The sequence below is a fragment of the Petaurus breviceps genome, unplaced genomic scaffold (genome assembly GCF_028583685.1).
Source record: "Petaurus breviceps papuanus isolate PSGF00001 unplaced genomic scaffold, PetGlider_PUasm1.0 213, whole genome shotgun sequence".
Taxonomy (NCBI): Eukaryota; Metazoa; Chordata; class Mammalia; order Diprotodontia; family Petauridae; genus Petaurus; species Petaurus breviceps.
Genome location: NW_027185860.1, coordinates 12,238,847 through 12,262,503, shown reverse-complemented (window position 1 = coordinate 12,262,503; position 23,657 = coordinate 12,238,847). Strand labels below are relative to the sequence as shown.

The 23,657-nt window shown below is 38.8% G+C and overlaps 1 protein-coding gene across 1 annotated transcript in view; it reads right to left on the bottom strand.

Moving 5' to 3' along the window:
* Positions 1-23,657, bottom strand: part of ZNF654 (zinc finger protein 654) — a 140,251-nt gene that overhangs the window by 7,625 nt on the left and 108,969 nt on the right. Inside the window, exon 7 of the mRNA XM_069093927.1 lies at positions 4,254-4,395. Within this exon, the coding sequence (XP_068950028.1) occupies positions 4,254-4,395 (142 nt within the window). The remainder of the gene's footprint in view (positions 1-4,253; positions 4,396-23,657) is intronic.

Below are 23,657 nucleotides of genomic sequence, written 5' to 3'. Positions count from 1 at the left end.
TACATGTTAAATTTTGAAACTTTTTCAGAAAATGGTATTAAATAATTTTATATGATGCCTGATTATTTGCATTATAAAGTCTGTCTGCAAATAATCAAGTGGTTCCTTCCAAATTTGAGGGGAAGTTTATTTTAAGAGGTTCAAAATTAAATGAGGTAACAAGAATGTTACTAATGATGCAAATCTCAAATGATAACTTATTTGAGAAAAACAGAACTCGAGAAAATAAATAAAATAACTCTAAATTCAGGCTTTGAAAACTTGTTCTGATGACTTGAAAGGCAGTAAATTAGTTCTTACTTGAATAGGTTTCATTTATTATGATTAAGTCAAGTTATATCTAGTGGCCTGAATTTTCCAAAAAGTGGACATGGCACATATGCAACAAATAGCAGACTTCTGTATTTAGGACTTAAATTCAAATGATATAACCAATTATTTTAACCTATTCTGAATGTCTATATCATCCTTCAACTTCCCTTCCTAAGTGGCTGAAATATAAAAACATGCTATAATGGACACTTGCCTTCCATATTCTAAACACATCATATTTTACTTGTTTTTTCTAGATGCTTTGTACTAGTAAAACAGTTAATAAATCTGAATTTCTTGAATTTAACTCAGATGATATAATAAATAACAAAATGACCTTTCAATAGTACTGCAATATCATTATAGATGGCCTTAAAAATGGTTATATTATGGAAACTAGAAATATTGCAATTTTATGTACACACTAATGACAGATGTAGCAATGAACATGTGATAGTATAGAGTATCTATGACAAATGAAAATTTACCTTAAAGACTCCTCATTACATGTATTAATCATACACAAAGTTGGTTAAATGGAGCCACAATGAAATATAAGGGTGCTTTTCCTCTCCATATCTTTGTGTTCAAAATTCAAGCTAGAATTTTAGGGAAGGAATTAAAGAATCTTCAAGATTCTGTTTGATATATATGTTAAGGCCCATATTGAGAAAAATACCCATTTGACAATGGGCCAAGCCCCTTGATTTGGAGCTTAAATTTTTTTTTATTTTTACAACATGTCGAATATTATGAATCACAAAATTTGAAACCATCTATACACATTCAATTAACTGTTGGCACTCTAAATGTAAGATCCTTGTCCAGCAACTAGAATGAACATTGCACTGGAAGAAGTTAACTTTATCTACTGAGAGAAGAACAAAAGGAAGGTTGCAGCTGAAGGGAAAGACAGCCCAAAAATTCTCCCTGGAGAGGCAAATAAAGGATATAGCAGAACTTTTTTTTTATCATAGGTCCAAAGGCAACAGGAAACATCATTTCATGGGGCACTTGATCACTTTGGATTTCAGAACTTATGATAGACATTTGTAAAAAGACCGCTATGAATTGCAGATTGTGAGCCACCATCTGTTGCAGAGAATGAGGTGGTATAGAAATACTACGAACATGAAAAGATCCTCCAAATTAAATCATTAATTATTTCAATACTCAGTGACTTCAATGTAAAAAACAAGCATAGGGGATGACTGTGAAAAAATTGTTTGAAAACATTGCTCAGGCTTAAGAAACAAAAAAGAGGTCAAAAGTTTCTAGATTAAGCAGAAACCTCATGCTTATATACCATCGACATTATTTAAGTAAGAGCTGGAGGTACAGGACACCTAGAGATACCCCTTGCCCCATCCCCATCCATCCATTCCTTAATGAGGTTGATTATAATCTAACAGATAGGAAACAACTCCACTACCAATGTTGAGAATCACTAAGCTGTCTTTTTACAGTCAGGTCAGCAACTTGTCAGAGGGACCCCTTCATCCTACTCCCCTCAAATCCACATCATATTAGAAGAATTTAATGAGATGATATGTTGAGCAAAAATATCCAACTCTAACCTGACCTTTTAAAGCAAGTTTTTGATGCTTCTAAATTAAAACTAGATTAAAATAATAGTTGTTAACATTTATTATTTCCTAAGGGAAAATAACTAATGTAAATCAATTATCACAAGAGGAAAAGAAAAGAGCCTGGAAATTTTCTATCTCTTTACTAAGCACAGCTTAACTGGGCTTAGAGTACAAACCCATTTGTAAAATCTTAGGGAGGAAAATGGTGAAAGATTATACATGTATCATCTCTTAAAACAGTGAGAAGTGGGGAGGGTAAAAATTTGTTTCTGGAAAGATGATGAGATAGAACCAGTCATTTCAGAACACTTTAAAAGTATTTGAAGATGAACCTGGAATGGCAACAAACATGACAAAAGATCTGTCCAGATTTCTATTTGATTATAAAAGTTATTTGAATGTGAGCCACCACATCCTAGACCCTAATGTAACAGTCCCCTATGTGCTGCACGAGGAAGTAAAAATGATAATAAAGAAACACTGAAGTGGGAAGAGCAGCTTAGCTAGACCAAGTATTTACAATGAGGTTTATGCTGGAGGCGACACAATTTTAAAGATGCTACGTGACTTGATTCTCAAAAAATCTGAGAAAGGAGTGGAGACCATGTTGTTTGTTTCGAAAACAACCGCCACCACTACTGCAACAACAAAGCTGCCAACCAATGTGCCTACTTTTCCATCTTGCAAAAATCTTTATGAAAAGAATCTAAATACAAATCAAAGACAACCCTTCTAAAAATATGAAAAGCATTTAACCATCACATAATCCAAAGCTTATAATGAAAACACAAAGATCAGAATCTTAGTTAAAAACCAGCTCAACTTGCTGACAGTCCTAGACATCTGACTTCTAAAAATCATTCTCTTATTGCATTCTGTTTAATTACGTCACATCTTAATACCTCATTTCCCTGAATATTCTTTCATAGAAAAAGGGGGAAGAACAAGAGGGGACCTTTCACATATGATATTTTGTAGCAGACTGAATGTTTGTAAGTCAGATAAGGGACTAAAAATGCAGAGAAAACAAAAGATTTTATGTGCTTAATTTTTAAAAATTATTTGAAAAGTAAAAGGCCATCTTAAAGGGTCTTTTCCAACAAAGTGTCTCCCACAATATCTCTCTGTCATAAAATATTCCTTGAGAAATGCAATTACAGATTAATTTGATGAGTCTGTGATTATAAGTATGAAGTGAAGGAAAAAAACAGGGAGAAATCTACTTCCCAAAGGCATCTGACACTATAGTGGGAGATATTTAGTCCTAAGTCTAACGGAAGAGAGATTCCACATAGATGCTGGGGTCCTCTAACTTGCTCTTATTTTCAGATGATACTATATAGACTGTGCCAAGTTCTGGAATGCTTCAGAGGCTCCTAAATGAAAGCCACAATCGTCTAGAGGTCAATGTAAATATCTACACAAGAAAATTCAAGTGGATGAAGAATGTCTACTCTAAGACCATGATATGCAGTTTAATAGACAGCCCATGAAGCTGATGGAGAGGTCACATATCTTGGTCAGATACTGTGGGTAGACAATGAACTGGTCCCAGGATTGAAAAGCAGTGGATTGGATTGCACTGGAAAATTGTGCAATGCTTTTAGTAACCCCAAGCTTTTCCCTGAAATGAAGGCACATAATAATAATTTTTTTAAAAAAGCGATGTGCTTCCAGTGATGGAATATCAAAAGAGCTAAAGAAATTTCCTTAGTATGGTAGGTGAACCTACTGTGAAGGTTTTATAAAAGGTGATGAACAAGACTTGTACAGAACGAAAAGATGTGGAGAGTTTTTGATTTGTACTACTGGAGTATGTACCCATATTGTAAGATTTATTAATTATTCAATTTAAAAAGGTTTTTATTTTTAAAACTACCCTTAAATTCAACAAAGTAAAATGTTTAACTGAATTTAAAATTTATTGTAAATTATCATTTTAATATCTCTGAATCAAGCTTCTCCTTAGAGTTACTACTGTGCAGACAGACAGGTTACTCTGAAAATTAGCTTAGTTTCTGTATATAGGCTTTAACATACAAATTAGCAACTAGATTTTTAAAAAAATGTTGGAAAAAAATTAAATAGATTTTGGAGTAAAGCTAAAATTTTGTCCCCAGATAAAATTGTGTCATGAGTTGAATGGCAAAATAATATTAAGTTTTTTTCCCCACTAAAACTGTCTTTGCATGTACAGTCCCCATGTCTATACCATAGTTATGTAAAAAGAATGTTAAGGACACTTTGATTCTCTACCTCTCAATAATAAAACAATACTCTCAGCAACATGTAAGTTTCATTTAAAACTGAATTATTGTGTTTAATTTAAAATGCAAAATTAAAAAAAATTACCTCATCTTTTATTATTTTCATGAAAGGAAAAATGACTCTCACATTAGTTGCTGTCCTTAAAAGTTGGTAGCATTGGTCTACAAAAACTTGCTTTGAAGGATTAGATTTAAGTTGCAGTTTACTCCATATGAAAATCAAGTCCCTGTAAAAGAGAAAAAAAATTTTAAAAATACTATTAAGTTTAGTATTAGCTATATTATCCTATTCTTTAGTAGGCTGGATAGGAGGTATATAAAGTAAGTGGAAATGGTACATAATCGGACAGTTGTAAGAGACCTCAGAAATTATCTAGTCCAACCCATTACATGAAAGGAATCACCATTTAAGATATCTGACAAGTGGTTGTGATTATTCATTCAGTCTCCACCTTGTTTTCACCATCAGATATGAGAGGTAGAAGCTGTAAACAAGGGAAAAAAAAGAAAAAAGAAAGCAACGGAAGTCAGGTTGTATATTGGTTGTATATATATACCCCAAGCTATAACCACGTGGCTATAGACACTTTAAAATTTCGATACTTTGTAAGAGGTCTTTGATGTGTATATGGAAAAATATTTCAAATGGGGCTCTCTTGAAGCTGCTGAATAATCCTATACTGCCCTTGAGACTCTTTATTTCACTTCATTACAGCTATTGCAAACTTTTTCTTTTCTCATCTTGCCACCAAAGAAAATGCCACCCTCCAAAAAAACACAGTAGAAGACTTTGCCTCCTACTACAATGAGAAGCCAGAGTCTAAGTAAACTCACTTAGTATCCATCTTCAATTCCTCAAGCTATCTCAACATAAACCTTTGCTGCTTCTTTCCCTCCAAGCACAAGAGATATCCTACTAATCATAGATTCATAACCCCTGTGTTCTCAATTCTACTTCCTTTAAGACTTAAGCTGAAGTGCATCCCTTCTTTTTAATATATTTTTCATCTCTAGATCACCACTAGATTCTTTTTCAAACACACTACAGTTTTTCCAATGCTCAAAAATTGCTTCTTTGACTTTTCTATCTTCTCTCCCTCAATGTCAAACTTTTGGGGGAATATTTGTCCAAAACCAGTCATCCTACTGAATCATTATCCACTTTCTCCTTGGCCTGTTGCAATCAAACTTCTGCCCCCAACATTCTATTGGAACTGCTTTAAGATCAATGATGTACTAATTGCCAAATCCAATTACCCACCCCCCCTCCAAGATTTTGGCCTTTTGCAATTCTTGACCATCTCTTCTACAAGATGCTCTCATCTCCCTCTACATTCAGAAACACCACCCTCATTCTGCTCTGACCTTATCTCATACTGTACTTATCTCCATTCTGATCTCTAGCCTCCTCTGGGAAGAGGAGAGGCTCCTTGCACGGAGTGATGCCCCTGGTCACACCCCACACATCCCAGTTATTTTAAACACCTGTAGGTCATCATCCAAACTCCATACTCCAACCCCCACCGACCGACTCCTTATTCCCAGTCCTCTCAACTCCTCCATGAAAAAGATCCAATCAAATATCACCCACCCTTTCAACTGTGCCCCATGGAATGCCTGTTCCAAAGGCAACAAACTTCCATTCATGCTAAATTATTTTCCCTCTCCCATTCTTGCCATTTACTAGCTACTAGTAAAATCTGGCTCCACATTGATGATATAGTTTTCCTGACTACCCTTTCCGGTACTTGCTGCACTTTCACTCTTTCACTCATTCCCCTTTGTCCATTCACTGGACAAAGTGGGAGTTTGGGTTCACTCCTTTTTCCTAATTGCTACATCTAGGTTCTCTCCTGTCCTCTATCACTGAATATCCTCTCCTCTTTTAAGGTACATGCCATTCATATCTACCACTCAATTAAATTTTTGGTTGCTAGTATCTATAGACCTCTGGGTCCCTCCCCTTTCTTCCTTAATAAGTTTGGTGCATGATTCAACATATTTCTCTCTTGCCTGTCTCCTGTGCTCCTACGTGGGGACTTCAACATACATATACTGACTGTCCCTCAAACACCCTAACCAGTCCCCCAACTTGTTTACTTCCCACAATTTATTCCTCTACCCCACTTTAGCCACATACAAAGATGGTCATCCCCTTAATCCTGCCACCAGCCACAAATGAACCACTTCCACATTCAAGAATTCTGTAATCCCCTTCTCTGACCATAAATTTACTGGCTTTTCACATCTCCCTCTGTCTTCCCTTACTGAAGGGTACTTTTTTGCATCTATACCTTGACCCCTCAGTTCTCTCCTAGGCCATCTTCCTTGCATTAACTACTCTCTTCTCTTTTCCCCATCTTGACCCCTTGGTGAATCAATTAAATTCTACATCATCCTCCTCTCCTGAGGCCTAGTCTCATTATCATTTCACTGATTTCGACCTGCTAAGCTTCAGACTTGTATTATTACTACTGTTTGCCACCTTTGTCCCTGCACATGTGCTGCTAAACAATGATGGAGAAAAAAAATCACACAAATGTTCTAACTGGATACATTAAAATACTATATTATACAATCTCAACTGTGCCCTCAATTCTGTTAGGCAATCGTACTATACCTCCCTTCTCAACTCACCCTCCTGTTCTCCAGAGGCTCTTTCAAACCTTTTCATGCCTCATCAAACCTCATATGGTTACCCCTTTCCTCTTCTCTCAGCAGAGAAACTTGCCTCATATTTTACAGAAAAAATTAAGGCCATTCACTGTGAGCTCTCTTTTGTCCCCTCTTCTTCATCTCTCATCACTCAGATGCCTTCTGCCACCATCCTCTCCTTCATCTCTGATGAGGTAGATGTCTTTACTCCTTAACAAGGCTAACCTCTTTACTTGCTCAAGCAATCCCATTCCATCCTGTCTCCCTCATCCTTACTCTGCCACTTATTTCCAACTTCTGCCTGTCTCTTGGCTCTTTCCCTACTGCCCACAAATATGTCCATGTTTCCCCATCCTCAGAAACCTTCCATCCTTACTACTGTCCTCTATCTCTTCTTCCTTTTGTGGTTAAACTCTTCGAAAAGTTCAAATAGGTGCATCCATTTTCTCCCCTCTTGCTTTTTTTTTTTTTTATGGAGGGGGGAAGTCAGGACAATTGGGGTTGAGTGACTTGCCCAGGTCATATGGCTAGCACTCATTCTCTTCTTAACCCTTTACAATTTAGCTTCTGACCTTATTCCACCAAAACTGCTCTCTCCAAAGTGGCCAATGATTTCTTCCTTGCTAAATCCAATGGCTCAATCCTCATTCTCCTTGACCTCTCATCAGTCTCTCACACAGTTGATCATCTCCCTGATAGTCTCTTCTCTCCAGGTGTTCAGTGCATCATTCTCTCCCGTTTCTCCTTCTCTCTGTGAAACAGCTTCTTGGGATCCTCATCCAGATATCACTCTCTAATCACGGATGTCCCACGGGCTCCTGTTCTTGATCCTCTTCTGTTCTGCCTCTATTACTACTTGGTGATTTAATCAGCTCCCATCTATACACAGATGATTCTCAAATATACCTATCTTGTCCTCTTTATTTTATCTTTTTTTTTTGGAGGGCAGTTGGGGTTAAGTGACTTGCCTAAGGTCACACAGCTAGTTTTTGTGTTAAGTGTCTGAGGCTGGATTTGAACTCAGGTCCTCCTGACTCCAGGGCTGGCGCTAATGAATATTTTTGTACATACAGGTCCTCCTCCCAGTTGTAGGATATCTTTGGGATATAGCCCTAAAAGTGGTATTGCTGAGTCAAAGGTTATGCACATTTTTATAGCTCTTTGGGCATAGTTCTAGATTGCTCTCCAGAATGGTTGGATCAGTTTACAACTCCACCAACAATGCATTAGTGTTTTAATTTTTCTACATCCTCTCCAGCATTTATCACTTTCCCGTTTTGTCCTCTTAGCCAATCTGACCGGTGAGATGTGGTACCTCATAGTTGTTTTGATTTGCATTTCTCTAATCAATACAAAAAAAAAATCTTTCTTACACTCACATTTGTAATATCCTTTGTCCAAAAAACCTTCATATTCTTTGTTGCTAACCAAATCAACTTCAAATTTATTTACCTGGTATTCTAGAACTTCTACAATTTCAAAACAACCTGCCTTTTGAGCCTTATTTATTATTCCCCTCCCACACAGCCTAGATATATTACTGCCAAACTAAACTACTTCCCCTTTGCTGCACCCTGAAAATGTATAATGTTTGGGGATGGCTAGGTGGCACAGTGAATAGAGCACCAGCCCTGGAGTCAGGAGGACCTGAGTTCAAATCTGGCCTCAGACACTTCACACACACACACACACACACACACACACACACACACACACACACGCCATGTGACCTCGGGCAAGTCACTTAATGCCAATTGCCCTCCCTCCTCCCTCCAAAAAGCAAAAAAGAAAAAAGAAAATGTATCATGTTCCTATAGTTCTATGTTTTCATTCAGGCAGTCCTATATGACTAAAATACCCTCTCCTCTTTTTCACCTATTAAATTCCTGCTCCTCTCTAAGTCCAACAGAAAAGTTCCCTCTCCTTCAGGAAGTCATCCCCAATTCCTATGGTTAGTAATAAGCAACCTTACCCCCCAGAAACCTCATTTAGCACTTTTATTTTACATAATATTCTAATATACTACGTAGCAGCATATATTATAGTTATTTGTTAATGTCTTATCCCCCTGTTAGACCACATATTACTTGTAGGAACTATGTCTTATGTAAACTTTATATTGCTGCCAATACATAGTACCTGTTTGCTTTGTACAAGTAGGTAATTAATAATGGATGCTGTATTTCTGTGTTAATATGGCAGTAGGCAGAAATAAGTATGAAAAAGATCTGAGTTCAAAGTGCTACCTCCTGGCAGTGTGGCTTCCATCTCATGCCCAGTTTTTTCCTACCTGATTTCCAAGGTCCTTTGCGAAGAGGAGTGGCTCTTTCCACACAATGATAGACCTACTTATGCCTGGTCATATTTTATACACCTAGTAATACTGAATGCCTGTAGATCATCATCTAAATCTCATTTCCCATTCCTTACCTCCTGACTCCTTATCTCCCCCCCCCCAAACCCTCTCACCCCAAAGTCCCAACTAAACACCATCCACATCCCATTGCTCTGGAATGCCTGTTCCATAGGCACTGAACTTCCCTTTAGCCTCATTCTTTTCTTCTACTACTCCTTCCATTTTTGACCAATCACTGAAACCTGTCTCTTCCCATCTGACACAGTCTCCCTGTTTCCCCTTTCCAGGATTGGTTATACCTTTGTTCATTCCCTCAGCTCGCTTGTTAAGGCATGGGAGCTGGAGTACCCCTTGTGTACCACTGACAATTCCAGGTCTCCCTCTTGGCTGCAGCACTCAGTAACCTCTACTCCTCTGAGGTCTACGGGACTCATATACCATACAGTCAAAATTCTGGTAGCTGTTTAGACCTCCAGATCCCTCCCCTTTCTTCCTCAACAAGTTCCGGATCTGACTCACAAATTTTCTCTCTTCCTCAATTCCTATTCTCCTATGAATCTACTTCATCAGAGCTACTGACTGTCCCTCAAACACTAACTACTCAGTTTCTTCAACCTACTTATTTCCCATGGCCTATCTACTCAACCCCACCTCAGCCACAATGATCATACCCTTGACCTTGCCTTATCTCCCTATTCGACCACATATTCCTTGTATGAAGGACCTATGTCTTAATATAAACTTTATATTGGTGCCAATGCATAGTACCTGCTTGCTTTGTACAAGTAGGTAATTAATTATGGATGCTGTATTTCTGTGTTGATATGGCACAATGAACCACCTCCATGTTCATGAATTTCAAATTTCCCTTCTCTTAACTATAGTGCCCACCTCTACCCCTCTGCCTTTTATTACAAAATGATGCTCTTCATCCACACTGAGACTTCCAACCATTTGACCCCTCAGTTCTCTTCCAGGCCATTTACCCTACAGAAGCCTCTCTTTCCTCTTTTCCCCATTTTGACCCCTTGGTGAATAAACTCAACTCTATACAGTTCTTCTCTTTTGAATCCCTAATGTCTTTACCATATCATTGGTAATTTCCTTCCAAGCCTTAGCCTTGGATCATTCCTACCATTTGCTGCCTTCATACCTACATATATGTATGCTGCTGCATGAAGCTGGAAAAAAATCACGACTATTCTGACTGGGCCCACCATAAATTTATGTAATTTATGCTACACAATCTCAACTGGGCCCTCACTGCTTCCAGGAAATCCTCATATACCTCTCCTATTAACTCACTATCCTACTCTCCACAGCAGCTCTTTTAAAACTTATACCTCCACAAACATCTCACACCTAACCCTACCCCCACCCTCTCAGCTCAGAATCTTGCCTAATGTTTTCTAGAAAAAATTGAGCCCACTCACTGTGAGCTCTCTTTATCTTTTATCACTTACAAGGCTTCTACCACTATCTCCTCCACCCCTGTCTCAAAGAGGTGACCTTAACATGTGCATATTTCCCCCATCCTTAAAAAACTTTCATCTTTCTATCCCCATTACCTACCATCCTATATCACTTCTGTCCACTGCAGCCAACCTTCTTAAAAAGGGCCATCTAAAATAGATGTCTCCACATCCACATCTGGGTTCTGACTTCATCAACTAACTGTGGGTGTCCCATAGAGTTGTGAGCTGGGCCTTCTCTTCTACCTCTATGTTAATACCTTTGGCAATTTGATCAGCTCCTATGGATTTAATTATCATCTCTATACTGATGATTTTCAAATCTACCTATTTTGCAATTTATTGCTGTTCAGTTGTGTCAGACTCTTCCTGACCCCATGGACCGTACAATACATAAGGTTTTCTTGACAAAGCTACTGGAATGATCTGCCATTTCTTTTTCCAGTGGATTAAGGGAAACAATGGTTAAGTGATTTGCCCAGGGTCACACAGCTAGTGTCTGGGGTGAATTTAGGTCTTGCACTCTATGCACTGAGCCATCTAGTTTACAATCTATCTGACATCTAATCTGGCTTCTCTAAAGGCTTACTGAATCTTAAAGGAAACATGTCCAAAACTGAACTATCCTCCTTCCTAAACTATCCTGCTCTCCTAAATTTCCTATTACTGTAGAGGACAAATACCATCCTTCCAGTTCCTCAGGCTTAAAACCTAGGTGACATTCCTCAGTTCCTTATTATCTTTCATTCACTCCCCCCTCCCCCAAGATATCCAATCTATTGGCAAGGACTGTTGGTTTCACCTTGGCAAGTATCTTGAATACACTCTCTTTTATCTTCTGATACTGGCACCACCCTAGTTAGAACCTCATCACCTCATGCCTGGACTATGGCAATAGCCCACTGGTAGGTCTGCCTGCTTCAAATTTCTCCCCACTTCAATCCATCCTCCATTCAATTATCAAGGTGATTTTTTTTTTTTGGAGGGGGGAAGGCAGGGCAATTGGGGTTACATGACTTGCCCAAAGGGTGATTTTCTTAAAGTGCAGATTTGACCACTCACCCTATCCCCCTTTCATACATTCCAATGACACTCAGTAGCCTCCAGGATCAACTAAGAAATCTTTTGTTTAGTATTCAAAGCTATTCATAATCCCTTCTACCCCCACACCCTTCCACTCACACCGTACCAGTCTTCTTACACCTAATTTTTCGCCTCTATTCTTTGATCCAGTGCTACTGGCCTCCTTGCTATTCCACATACAAAAGCCATTTTCTTTGGCTCTCTCGTCTCTACCTCCTAGCTTCCTTCAAGTCCCAATCTCAATCCCACTTTCTATAGGAAGCCTGTCCCAACTCTTCTTAATTCTAGTACCTTCCCTTTCTGTCTATTCCACTGGATTGTGAGCTCCTTACTTGTGGACAGAAACTGTCTTTTACATCTTCTTTATAACCCCCAATACTTAGCACAGTACCTGGCATGCACTAAATGCTTCATAAATGTGTAAGGATTGATTGATTTCACACACGATAGCTGTGTGAGACTGGGCAACTAACTCACTTTTCCTCTTAGTGGTTGTGATAGTAATGGCATTTAAAGATTCCCCTGTATTGGCTTAGTTTTCAAATTGATTGTGTTAAAACCCAGAGTTTGTTAATCCCACCTGTGGGATGGACTTGTTGATGTGAAAAGAGAGTCCTGAACTGGGAGGAGCTGGTGACGTAGATTTGGAGAGACAAGTGAGAGGCAGAAGAACTTTTTTTTTGGAAGCAGCACCTCGTGGAGAGAGAGAGACTAAGAGAATTGCTGGTGGCCGCTTTGAATTGCCCTGGACTTTTGAGACCTGCCCCCTGAGCTGCCAAGGACTGAGGAGACATGGCTGTTTTGCTGGTACTTTGTCTGTTTTGATGTTCTTTTGCCAGATTTGTCCACTGGTGAAAGACAGTCCTGTTGTTGAAGAAGTCCTGGAACCTGGCTTTTGGTTAAGAAGCCCTGAGACTGTCCTGCAGACAGAGAGTGAATACTGTCCACTGGTGAAGGACAGTGCTGTTGTTGCAGGGGTCTGGAGACTGTCCTGCAGACAGAATGAATACTGTCCACTGGTGAAGGACAGTGCTGTTGTTGCAGGGGTCTGGGAACCTTTCTGTTGGTTCAGAAGCCCTGAAGAAGGATTTTCTTGTTGTATGTTTACAGAAATCCTGGGAGAGGGTTTTGCTAATGTGTTCAGGGGTTCTAGGACTGTTCTACAGACAGAGGATGAATTCATGAAGGGACTGGCAATGTATCTTATGGCCTTGCTAAGCCTTGTTTCCCCAGGAACTAAGATTCCTGAGAACTTGCCTCGTGTCAAGATGAAGAAAAGACCTCCATTAAGTGCTGTGTTTAAACTTGATGTAACTCTGGGGTAGATTCAATTGTGATCCAGGGGTGGGGAACTTTTGACCTTATGTTTGGAAACTAATCTCCATTTGAGAAGAGGGGCTTTGTGGTGGACTAAATGAAGGTATAGCCTAGGGGTGGAGAAGTATTTAGAACAGAGACTTTGTAATTGATTGAATGATTGGAAGGTCCTGGGGTGGGGTAGTGCTTGGAGATTATTTAATCACACTTAGTAAATGCTGTATTTGGAATGATGTCATGTTTTGACCCTCTCTGTTTTTGGTTTGTCACTGAATAAAATGGAGAGCACCTATGCTGGTATTTTGAACCTTGGGAAGTTGCCTTTCTTTTGGCATTCCATTACAGTGGTCTAGGCAACTAAGACTATATTTTGTAGGGAAAATGCTGACATACACTGGCAGAAAGCTTCCTTTCTACCCAGGGCTTTCCTCTATCAATCTATCCTTTGACAGTATTTTACTGAAATTTTATTTATGGCCATACTTGAAAATAGGCCTCCCAGGTTTTATATGTATATGTATATGTATACACACACACACACACACACACAGAGACGTATATAAACTGTGTTTCCCTGATAATAAGACACTGTCTTATTAATTTTTTTGGACAGAAAAACACCAGAGGGCTTATTTTCAGGGGAGGGCTTATGTTGTCCTGCCTCAGCTCTATTCCGCGGCACTGCTCTCAATGGCGCCAGCAAGCAAATCACTGGGGAAGAACAGGATGATGCACTCACTGCTGCAGCTCTGATTGGATGCAGCTCGGAGCGCGGCGTGCGTTTCACAGGGGGGGGATGGTGCATACAGAGGGTACCGTAATGTAGTGTGTAGCGCAGGGGATCACCTTCACGACAGTAGCAATCTCAATAGGGCTTATTTTCGGGGGAGGGCTTATTTTAGAGGAATCTTACACAGTAAGGGGAGGGCTTATTTTCGGGCTAGGTCTTATTATCGGGGAAACACGGTATATATATAAACTTAAATGTTACTTTAACTTCAAGTATAAATGGATCATATTTTATACTTTCACATAATTAAGACATACTGGAAACATATTCAATGGAATATACTAAATGCCAAAGCTAACAGATAAGAACTACCCAAGTAGAAGTTTAAAAAGCATCAGATATTAGACAAATAGTGGTTTAAACCTGACAGGCAACAAAGAAAGTGTCATAGTTCTTCCCCTAAAGAAAATCTAGGGGTGGCCAGGTAGCACAGCGAGTAAGAGCACCGGCTCTAGTGTCGGGATGACCTGGGGATCGAATCTGGGCTCAGACACTTAGCACCCACCCAGAAACACCTGGCCGTGTAACCTTGAGCAAGTTACTTAACACTGATTGCTTAAAAAAAAAAAAAAGAAAATCTAAAGGTTAAATAGCCTGAAAAGAGCTAGACTTAAAAAAAAATGTGATTCAGGCAAGAAATATTTATTCACTTAAGTTTTCTTTGTGTTTAAATGCATATCCTTTTATAAAATTTAAAAAAGAAATTTAAGTGCCTTAAAGACGTAAAATAGTAGTACTTGAAAAATTATGAAAAGTAATTAAAGAAAATGTCTAAAGAAAGCCAGGGTGGTATAAGATAAAAGTACTCCCCTATAAATTAGGAAAACCTAGGCTTCAAGACCTTACTCTGACATAGGTAGGTTCTGTGACCTTAGAAAGGTCACTTAATTTCTCAGTGCCCCAGGCAATTCTTCAAGACTAAAGCAGCCAGGGGTGGCTAGGTGGCACAGTGAATAGAGCATCAGCCCTGGAGTCAGGAGGACCTGAGTTCAAATGTGGCCTCAGACATTTAACACTTACTAGCCCTGTCACCTTGGGCAATCACTTAACCCTAATTGTCTTGCCCTCCCCCCTCCAAAAAAGTGGAAAAAAAAAAAGACTAAAGCAGCCAAGTGGCAGAGTGGAGTATTGGATTTGGAGTCAGGAACTTCAAATGCTGTCTCAGAGAGTAGCTGTAAGACACCAGGTAAGTCACCTAAACTCTATCTGCCTCAGTTTTCTTAACTGTATATAGCTACTACCTCTCAGAGTTGTTGTGGAGATGAAATGAAATATCTGTAAAGTACATGCCCAGCATACAGTAGATGCCATATAAGTTTGTTCCCTCGACCCTAAAAGTTATAGTTGTTGATTTGCATTGGCTAAGGGAGTTTCCTTATTGGATAATGCCTATACAAAAGAAATCATTGGTATAAAAGTTAAAAAAAATTCTAAAATCAGAACAAAGCAAAAATATATTAATACACAATTTGCCAAGCAAACACACACTGCGGTTTTAAGGTTAAAAATTTTATATACATATATATGTCTAAAGAAAGGCAGGGTGGTATAAGATAAAAGAATCTTATACACACACACACATATACAGATATATGAATGAATGATATAATTCTTGCATTACACCAGCTCAAAGTCTACTTGGAAAACCATAATATACCTGAAAGAAACAATCAAAGGATAATTGCAAAGCAATATACAAATAAATAGCAGAAATTTCAATGAATACATGAGCCATCCATGCAGATATTCCATTTAAGCCAACAGACTAGAGAATTTTAGAGCTGGAAGAATTTTAGACATCATTCAATTTAACTCTTTCAATCTGCAGCCGGACAAACCCAGACTGGTCAAAATCACAAAACTGGTTAGTAGTAAATGTGAGACTAGAATCCAGGTCTCCTTCTAGTCTAAGGTCCTTAGCCATTATATTACAATGCTTCCCTTTTATGCTTAAATATTTTTATATCTGCTTTTTAAAAAAGCTGTTAAGACCTTCAGATAATCTAAATTGATGTCAGCTTTATTATGAGCCTTTTGGAATTGATAAAAAATGATGGGAAAACCTCAGTTATTTACTAGTTACATAACTTCTTATTTTCCTAAAGTTCTACAGAACTGAAAAGTTATTATGCTGGGTGGCATTACTGTACTGCTGGTCATGGGAAGGGTTTTAGTCATGACATGGACATAGCTAATCAGTCTGCTGTAGAGTCAGTCAGGTTTATCAGAACCTACTGAAATCACACCTGCACAAAGATTTTTCTAATGACATCTTCTGATCATGGAAGGAAGAAAACTTTCAAAGAGAACCTAGCCTAGCTTTTTAACAGTTGTCATGAGAAAGTTCTGATTTAAACAGTTCCTCCAAAAGTTGAGTTTCCTTCTGACAGATTTTATAACAGGACAAACACAGGTGACACAGTATCATGCCAAGGACTGTCACAAGAATACAGTTAATTCTACTTAGCCCCAACAATGGTCACACTGGCCCTGATTTGGAAAAAATGAAACAGGGTAGTTTTATTTTACAATGGAAATAAATAATCTTGTTAGGTAGGTTAAAAAAAAAGATTGGCTTTATATGACAAAGGAAATAGTAAAAAAAAAACTTGTTGGCTTAACATCAATTTCTCTAGGCAGAAATATAAAAACCTTTCACATCTAGAGTATGGAGAACTCCCCAGAAGGAATTATGCTTTGGTTAATATAGAAATTTAAGACTATATTGGGGATGAACAGTCTGTCCTAATCATTAAATACCTGGAATGCTAAGTTCAGTTCTGAGCACTATAAGACGTTTCAGGGAAGTCACTGAAAAGGAACACATTTAGTGGATGGTAACCAGGATGGTGAGAGAACTGAATATACCATGTGTTGCATAAAGATCAGCTGAAGAAATAAAGAATATCTAGCCGGGAGAAGAAAGGCCTTAAGGGGAATATGGCAGCTATGTCATTTGTAAATGGCTGTAATACTGAAAGGGGCTGGACTTATTCTATTTGACTCAAGAGATTAGGAAGCTGCAAAGTGACAGATTTAGGTCTAATAGAAGAAAAATTTCTTAATAAAAAGAACCTTCCAAAGGTGGAATGAACTATTTCAAGAGTTTTAATCGGTTCTCCTCCATTGGAGCACAGATGGCCAGTAGGGATATTAGGGGCAGTGCAGCATGCTGGAAAAATGCTCTCTTTGGAATCGAAGGACCTGGGTTAAAATCTAAACTCTGATGCTTACTATACGATATGATCTCAGGCAAGTCCCTTTACCCCTCAGGCTGTTTCTTCAACTGTAAATGAGAAGTTAAATGAAATAACCTATAACCTTTCTTCTAGCACCAAATCAATGGTCTTATAAATGTCTTATTGGGGTATAAAAGCTGGATGAGATGACCTCTGAAGTCCTTCCCTTCTCTGTAATTCTATGGGATACAAATCTAAGAATAGCATTGTTCTTCAGGCTTCTCATGAAGGGTTTTTTCACTTAAGTAATTACTACTAGGAAGATAGTTATCTGGGCAAAATACACTTTAAAAAATAAGACATGCTAATGTGACTAAAAGCAAATCATTTAAGCTTTTTGGGTTTCTGTTTCCTTCATTTTTTATCCATAAAACAAGGTGGGAAATTTAAGGTCTTTCTTAATTCCAAATCCTATGAAAAGCACATCTCACTGGGGGTGAAGAGAAATGAGTGATGTTTGATGGGAATATTTCAGAATAACGTCTACAATGACTGACAATCTTTAAGTAGAAGGGTAGAGGGAAGATTTCCTTACTTTGGAGAAGTAAAAGGATTAAGTAGACTGGAGATACTTGTTTACTGATTATATCTCTAGGGTGTATTATCTAGTGATGGTAATTAAGGAAATTGGGATAGACCCAAAATCTACACCAATGTCCTAAGACCTCTAGACACCAGAGTATCTCAGAATGTGGAAAGGACTTTTTATATAGCTAATTTAATTCCCTCCTTTGGTTTTTTGTAGGTGTCTTTCTGGTAACTGGAATTTAGGTGATTAGGAGTACATCTGAGGAGAAAATACCTATTTGGATTATTTTTTAGTTTCAGGAAAAAAATAATAGAAAGATCGAAGATGATAAAATGGACAATTCTGATTACAGAGAATTAAAAGTTTTCAAACAAAACCAATGCATTTAAAATTAGAAGGGGAATAGGTAACTGTGGGAGAGGAAGGAATCTTTGCAGCAAGTTTAAATGACTCATTTCTAAGACATATAAGAAATAAACTCAAATTTATAAGAATAAGAACCATTCCTCAATTGATAAATGGGCTAAGAATATGAAGAGGAAGGGTTCCTATTCCTATCAAGGGAAAAATCCTAAGCTATCTATAACCATATGAAAAAATACCCCAAATCACTAATGAAAATGAAATGAAAATTAAAGCAACCCTTGAGATTCCACCTCATTCTCAGAATGCCAACCAAAAAAAAAGAAAAAGAAATGTTGGAGGGGCTGTGAAAAATGAGGAACATTGACAGATACATAAATTGGCGGACTTAATAATTGGAAATGATCATTCTGGAAAGCAATTTGTAATTAAACACAAAAAGCTTCTAAGCAGCGAGCATACAATGATCCAGCTAAACCACTGCTAAGCCAGTCCTCAAAAGAGATCAATAAAAAAGGAAAAGGTCTGATGTTTACTAGGTGAAAAGAAAAGTGGGTGAAGGGAGAGGGGCTATTAGGTCATTAGATATATGCCTTTCCTGCTTGGATGAGAAGAACGCAGTTAGGATATATATTTGGCTTCAGATTTTTGATAGAATTTCATGAATTCAAGCAAAAGCATAATTTAAGAATTGTTAAATCAGGATAGCCTGTCATTTGCTTTACAGTAGCAAAGATGTCTATCACCAGTTTCTCCCATTTCTGAAATAAGCTATCTGTATTTCATCTGATTCCAGCACGTTCTGCTTGATTGTACTGCCTGATGCTGAGGAAGTTAGTGATACTGTTGTCTATTCCTGCTACCCGTGTTTTCCCGATAATAAGACACTGTCTTATTAAATTTTTTTGGACAGAAAAACACCAGAGGGCTTATTTTCAGGGGAGGGCTTATTTTAATGAACACTGACAGCAATTTTAATAAACAGGTAAATGTGAACAAAAAAATGTACCTTTATTCAATAAGCAAATCACTGGGGAAGAACAGGATGACGCGCTCACTGCTGCAGCTCTGATTGGATGCAACTCGGAGGGCGGCGTGCGTTTCACCCGGGGGGGGGCAGTGCATACAGAGGGTACCGTAATGTAGCGTGTAGCACAGGGGATCACCTTCACTACAGTAGCAATCTCAATAGGGCTTATTTTCGGGGGAGGGCTTATTTTAGAGGAATCTTACACAGTAAGGGGAGGGCTTATTTTCAGGATAGGTCTTATTATCGGGGAAACACGGTATTTCCTTTGGATGTGTTCCAGTTTGTCAATACTCTCCATAAAATACGGCACTGAGAATTGAATGTAATATTCCAAACGTGGTTTGACCAAGGCAGAGTTTAGGTAGATTATTATTTCCCATGTTCTGTCAACACCATGCTTAATGTAGCATAAAATTACATCAAAGTTTTTTTTAAATTTTATTTTGGTTGCTGTCATTCTCCCTTCATTTTGAGCTTGTAGTCTACTAAAACCTCTAGATCTCTTATACAAACTGTTGTCTAGTGATTCTGTACTGACATTTTTTTAAGATAAGTATGAAATTTCACATTTATCCCTATTAAATTTTATTTTATTAGATCTAATCCATTTCTCCAGGCTACAGACCTCTTCCTTTTTTTGGACCTATATTTGTCAGCCAATGTGTTAGTTACTGCTCCCCAAAACTTGACAAACATGATTTATTTGGTTTCATCCAAGCCACTGGTAAAAATATTGACCAGCACAGTGTCAAGGACAGTCTTCAACCAAAGACCTTTCTCTACAGACAGAAATTGACCACTGACCCCTTAATGACTACAATAAGTCTGATCATTCAGCCAGTTCTGAATCCACCCAGTTAAACTATCTAGGTCATAGCTGTCCTGTATGTGTATAAAGGCAGCATGAAAGACTGTATCAACTGTTTTGCTGAAATTCAGGTATGTTATGGCTACAACATTTCCCTAAATGATCAGTCTAGACACTTTGTCAAAGAAGAAAATGAGGGGGCAGCTAGGTGGCATAGTGAATAGAGCACCAGCCCTCGAGTCAGAAGGACCTGAGTTCAAATCTGGCCTCAGACACTTAACACTAGTCGTGTGACCTTGGGCAAGTCACTTAACCCCAATTGCCCTGCATGCCCCCCTCCAAAAAGCAAAAGAAGAAGAAGAAGAAGAAAATGAATAGCCTTCAGTGATGCTAAAAATGTTGCTTCCTTTTCCAAATGCTCAAAAATACATTTTGAAAAATGAGGACTCAAAGATCACTATTCCATATTATAAAGATTTAGCCCACTTCCCTGATTGCAGACTTGAAGTTGCAAAGACAGGATTTCAAATACTCCTTCTGACACTCACTTTATGACCATGGATGAGCCACTTAAGTATTCCAAGCCACAGCTTCAAAGATCACTATTCCATATTATAAAGATTTAGCCCACTTCCCTGATTGCAGACTTGAAGTTGCAAAGACAGGATTTCAAATACTCCTTCTGACACTCACTTTATGACCATGGATGAGCCACTTAAGTATTCCAAGCCACAGCTTTCTTATTTGTAAAAGGAAAGAGCTGAGGGGCGGCTAGGTGGCGCAGTGAGTAAAGCGCTGGCCCTGGAGTCGGGAGGATCCAAGTTCGGTTCCAGCCTGAGACACTTAACACCCACACAAAAATACTAGCTGTGTAGCCTTGGGCAAGTTACTTAACCCCAAAATTGGCCACCCAAAAGCCACGAGATCGGAAGAGCGTCATGAGGAAAGAGCTGAAAAGGGTGGCCTGTAAAGGTTCTTTCTAGCTGTGAATCTATGGTCATCTTTTGTTCCCTTTAAAAAAAAAAAAAGGAATATTTGCCCTTTTTCAGTCTTGTAGTACTTTTTCTGTCTTTCATGATCTTTCAAAGATTTCCCCAATAGCAAATGAGTTGTTGAGTTCAAGAGTGGGTGACTCTAAGTAACTCACGTGGTGTCTGGCCAGGGGAAGAGCATTAGTAAGAATTACAGAGGCCAAGGGTGAATAAGGCATGTAGTACTCAAATCTAAGTTATCAATTTCATTGGCTAAATGAAACTAAAGAGTTTGGAATTTTGAAGATAAGGTTTTTTTTACCTTTAAACGAAAATGAACTCCAATATATGTAATATTTCATAGGAATTAATAATATAGATTTTTAAAATTTGAAGTTTAAGCCTACTGAATTCATGATGTTATAAACAGGAATGAGCATGAAACTTTTTTCCTTGATCTACTGTTTCATCAACTACTTATTAAGAATGAATTAATGAAGTGAAAGAAAAGCATTTAAGTGATACAAATACAAAGGCAAGATCACCACTGCCCTTATGGAACTTAAATTTTAAGTGGTAGTGAGAGGGACAACATATAATAAGGGAATGGTGGCCAAAAGAAGACTATTCTGGCTGAAGAAGTCATAAAGACAGGGTGGTGAACTGTAAAGGACTCAACTGATACTTCCTTTCCAGAAGCAAAGTCGTGCTTTAATGATTACTACTTCCATAGCAAGAAAGAGATAAAATAGGAGGGCAGACCAGGAAAAAATCTACCAGAGAGCTGGAGGACAGGAAAAGGCAAAGTTTCTACTGATCAAGCCACCTGGGAATACACTTGTCTCTATCAGAAAAAAGACTTGAGAGGCCTCTGGATGTCACTGGACAGTGGATGATTTCAGGAGAGATCAGATTAATGGAGGTATATATTCTCTAGATCTAGAACACAAAACCAATCCAACCAAGTGGAGATACTTTGTTCAGGGATATAATTTTAAAGCATTTCTTAAACATAAGATAGATGTCTTGAAATCCAGAAACTAAGGTTCAGAAAGGTAATTTGTCTAAGTATTAAGATCCTGTTTTCTGGGATTGAAGAAGAAAGTACAAACCTACCTTGGAACATGGTATAGTTTTTTCTCTTGTTCTCTTTCTCTCTAGGAAGAATAGTAGATGAAGGGGTCAGCTTTAATGGTTTTTTTTGACTGGGTGGGATAAAGTAGGGGATGGAGGGAACTCAAGAAAAATACAATGAGGATTTCAGGCAATTGAATATCCATGCAGCACAGTAAATACAGCATCAGGAAAGGAGTCAGGAAAATTCATCTTGAATTCAAATGTGGTCTCAATTACTGTGACCCTGGACAAGTCACTTACTGTTTCCTCATCTGTAAAATGAGGTAGAGAAGGAAATGGCAAACCACTCCAGCAACTTTGCCAAGAAAACCCCAAATGGGGTCATGAAGAGTCAGATATGACTGAAAAATGATTAAACAATAACACAATGAGGACAGAGGGGCTATGGATCCTGACTGCCTATAGGAAGAAAGATTAGAGGGTCTGATAACACTGTCTTTGTTTGATTATGGATAGTATCCTGGGGCTATGGACTACTACTTGTTGAAAGTTAGATATACCCCCACCCCCAAGGCATGATTAAGGGGTTTTCTGACTTTGGTGAAGGAGGTTTTAATGGACTGAACTGCAAAGTCTTTGGTCTTTTTTTTATTCTGGTAGTTCTATTTCTATGAGATAGGCCTTAGTCCTTACCACTACTCTTCCACTATCTCCACTCCTCCCGTTCCCCTGCACCCCCCCCCACTGCACTAAGACTTTTGGGACAGGGGGAGGAGCCAAGATGGCGGAGTAGAAGCACGACATTCCCGCGGCTCTGGCTTCCACCTTCCCCAATCCATGTAAAAAAGGGGACTCTAAACAAACTTTGGAGCTGCAGAATCCACAAAATGACACAGAGAAGCTAACCTCCCACTGAGGACAGCCGGCAGGCCGGCAGGAATCGGCCAGTGCAGTGCTCTGGGAGCCGAGGCCAGCCCCCCTCAAGCCAAAGTTCTTAGCCCCAAGGCGGGCCTGACCAGCCGCTGGCCAGAGGGACTCCAGATCAGCAGCAGCTGTGGCCCTTTCCAGATTTATCAACACATAGATACGAAGGACAAGGTGAGAGGCCAGTGCAGTCTGGACTTTGGGACCCAGTAAGTGGGAGTGCTTGCTTTAACCTGCTTGGATCTGGATTGCAGTCTAGGGTGGAGGTCCTGGGGTGTGTGTCCAGCTTGCCAGAGTGTGTGGAGACCTCAGAGAGGGCACCCATCTAATACCTCTGGCAGCTGAGAAAACCCCAGCGTTTGGGACGAAAACTCCCCTGTCTGGTGGCAGAGTCCTACTGTGGCAAAAAGCCCAAAAGTCAAATAATTGAGTGGCAAAATGAGCAGGCAAAGGAAGCAAAGCTGACAGAAGATTCCAACATTACACTCCTATTTTGGGGATAAGAAGGAGCAAGGCATGGAACAGGAGGAAAACAGTGAAGTCAGAACTCCTGCACCAAAAGCTTCAAAGGAAAATACAAGCTGGTAACAGGCCATAGAGGACCTTAAGAAGCAGATAAGAGAAGTGGAGGAAAAATTGGGAAGAGAAATGAGGACAATGCAAGAAAATTATGAAATGAGAGACAACAGCCTGACTGAGGAAAATAATACCTTAAAAAACAGACGGACTCAAATGGCAAAGGAGGCTCAAAAAGGCAATGAGGAGAAGAATGCCTTAAGAAGTCAAATTTGCCAGATGGAAAAAAAATCTCAAAAGCTCAATGAGGAGAATCATTGCTTCAGAATTAGATTGGAGCAAATGGAAGCTAATGACTT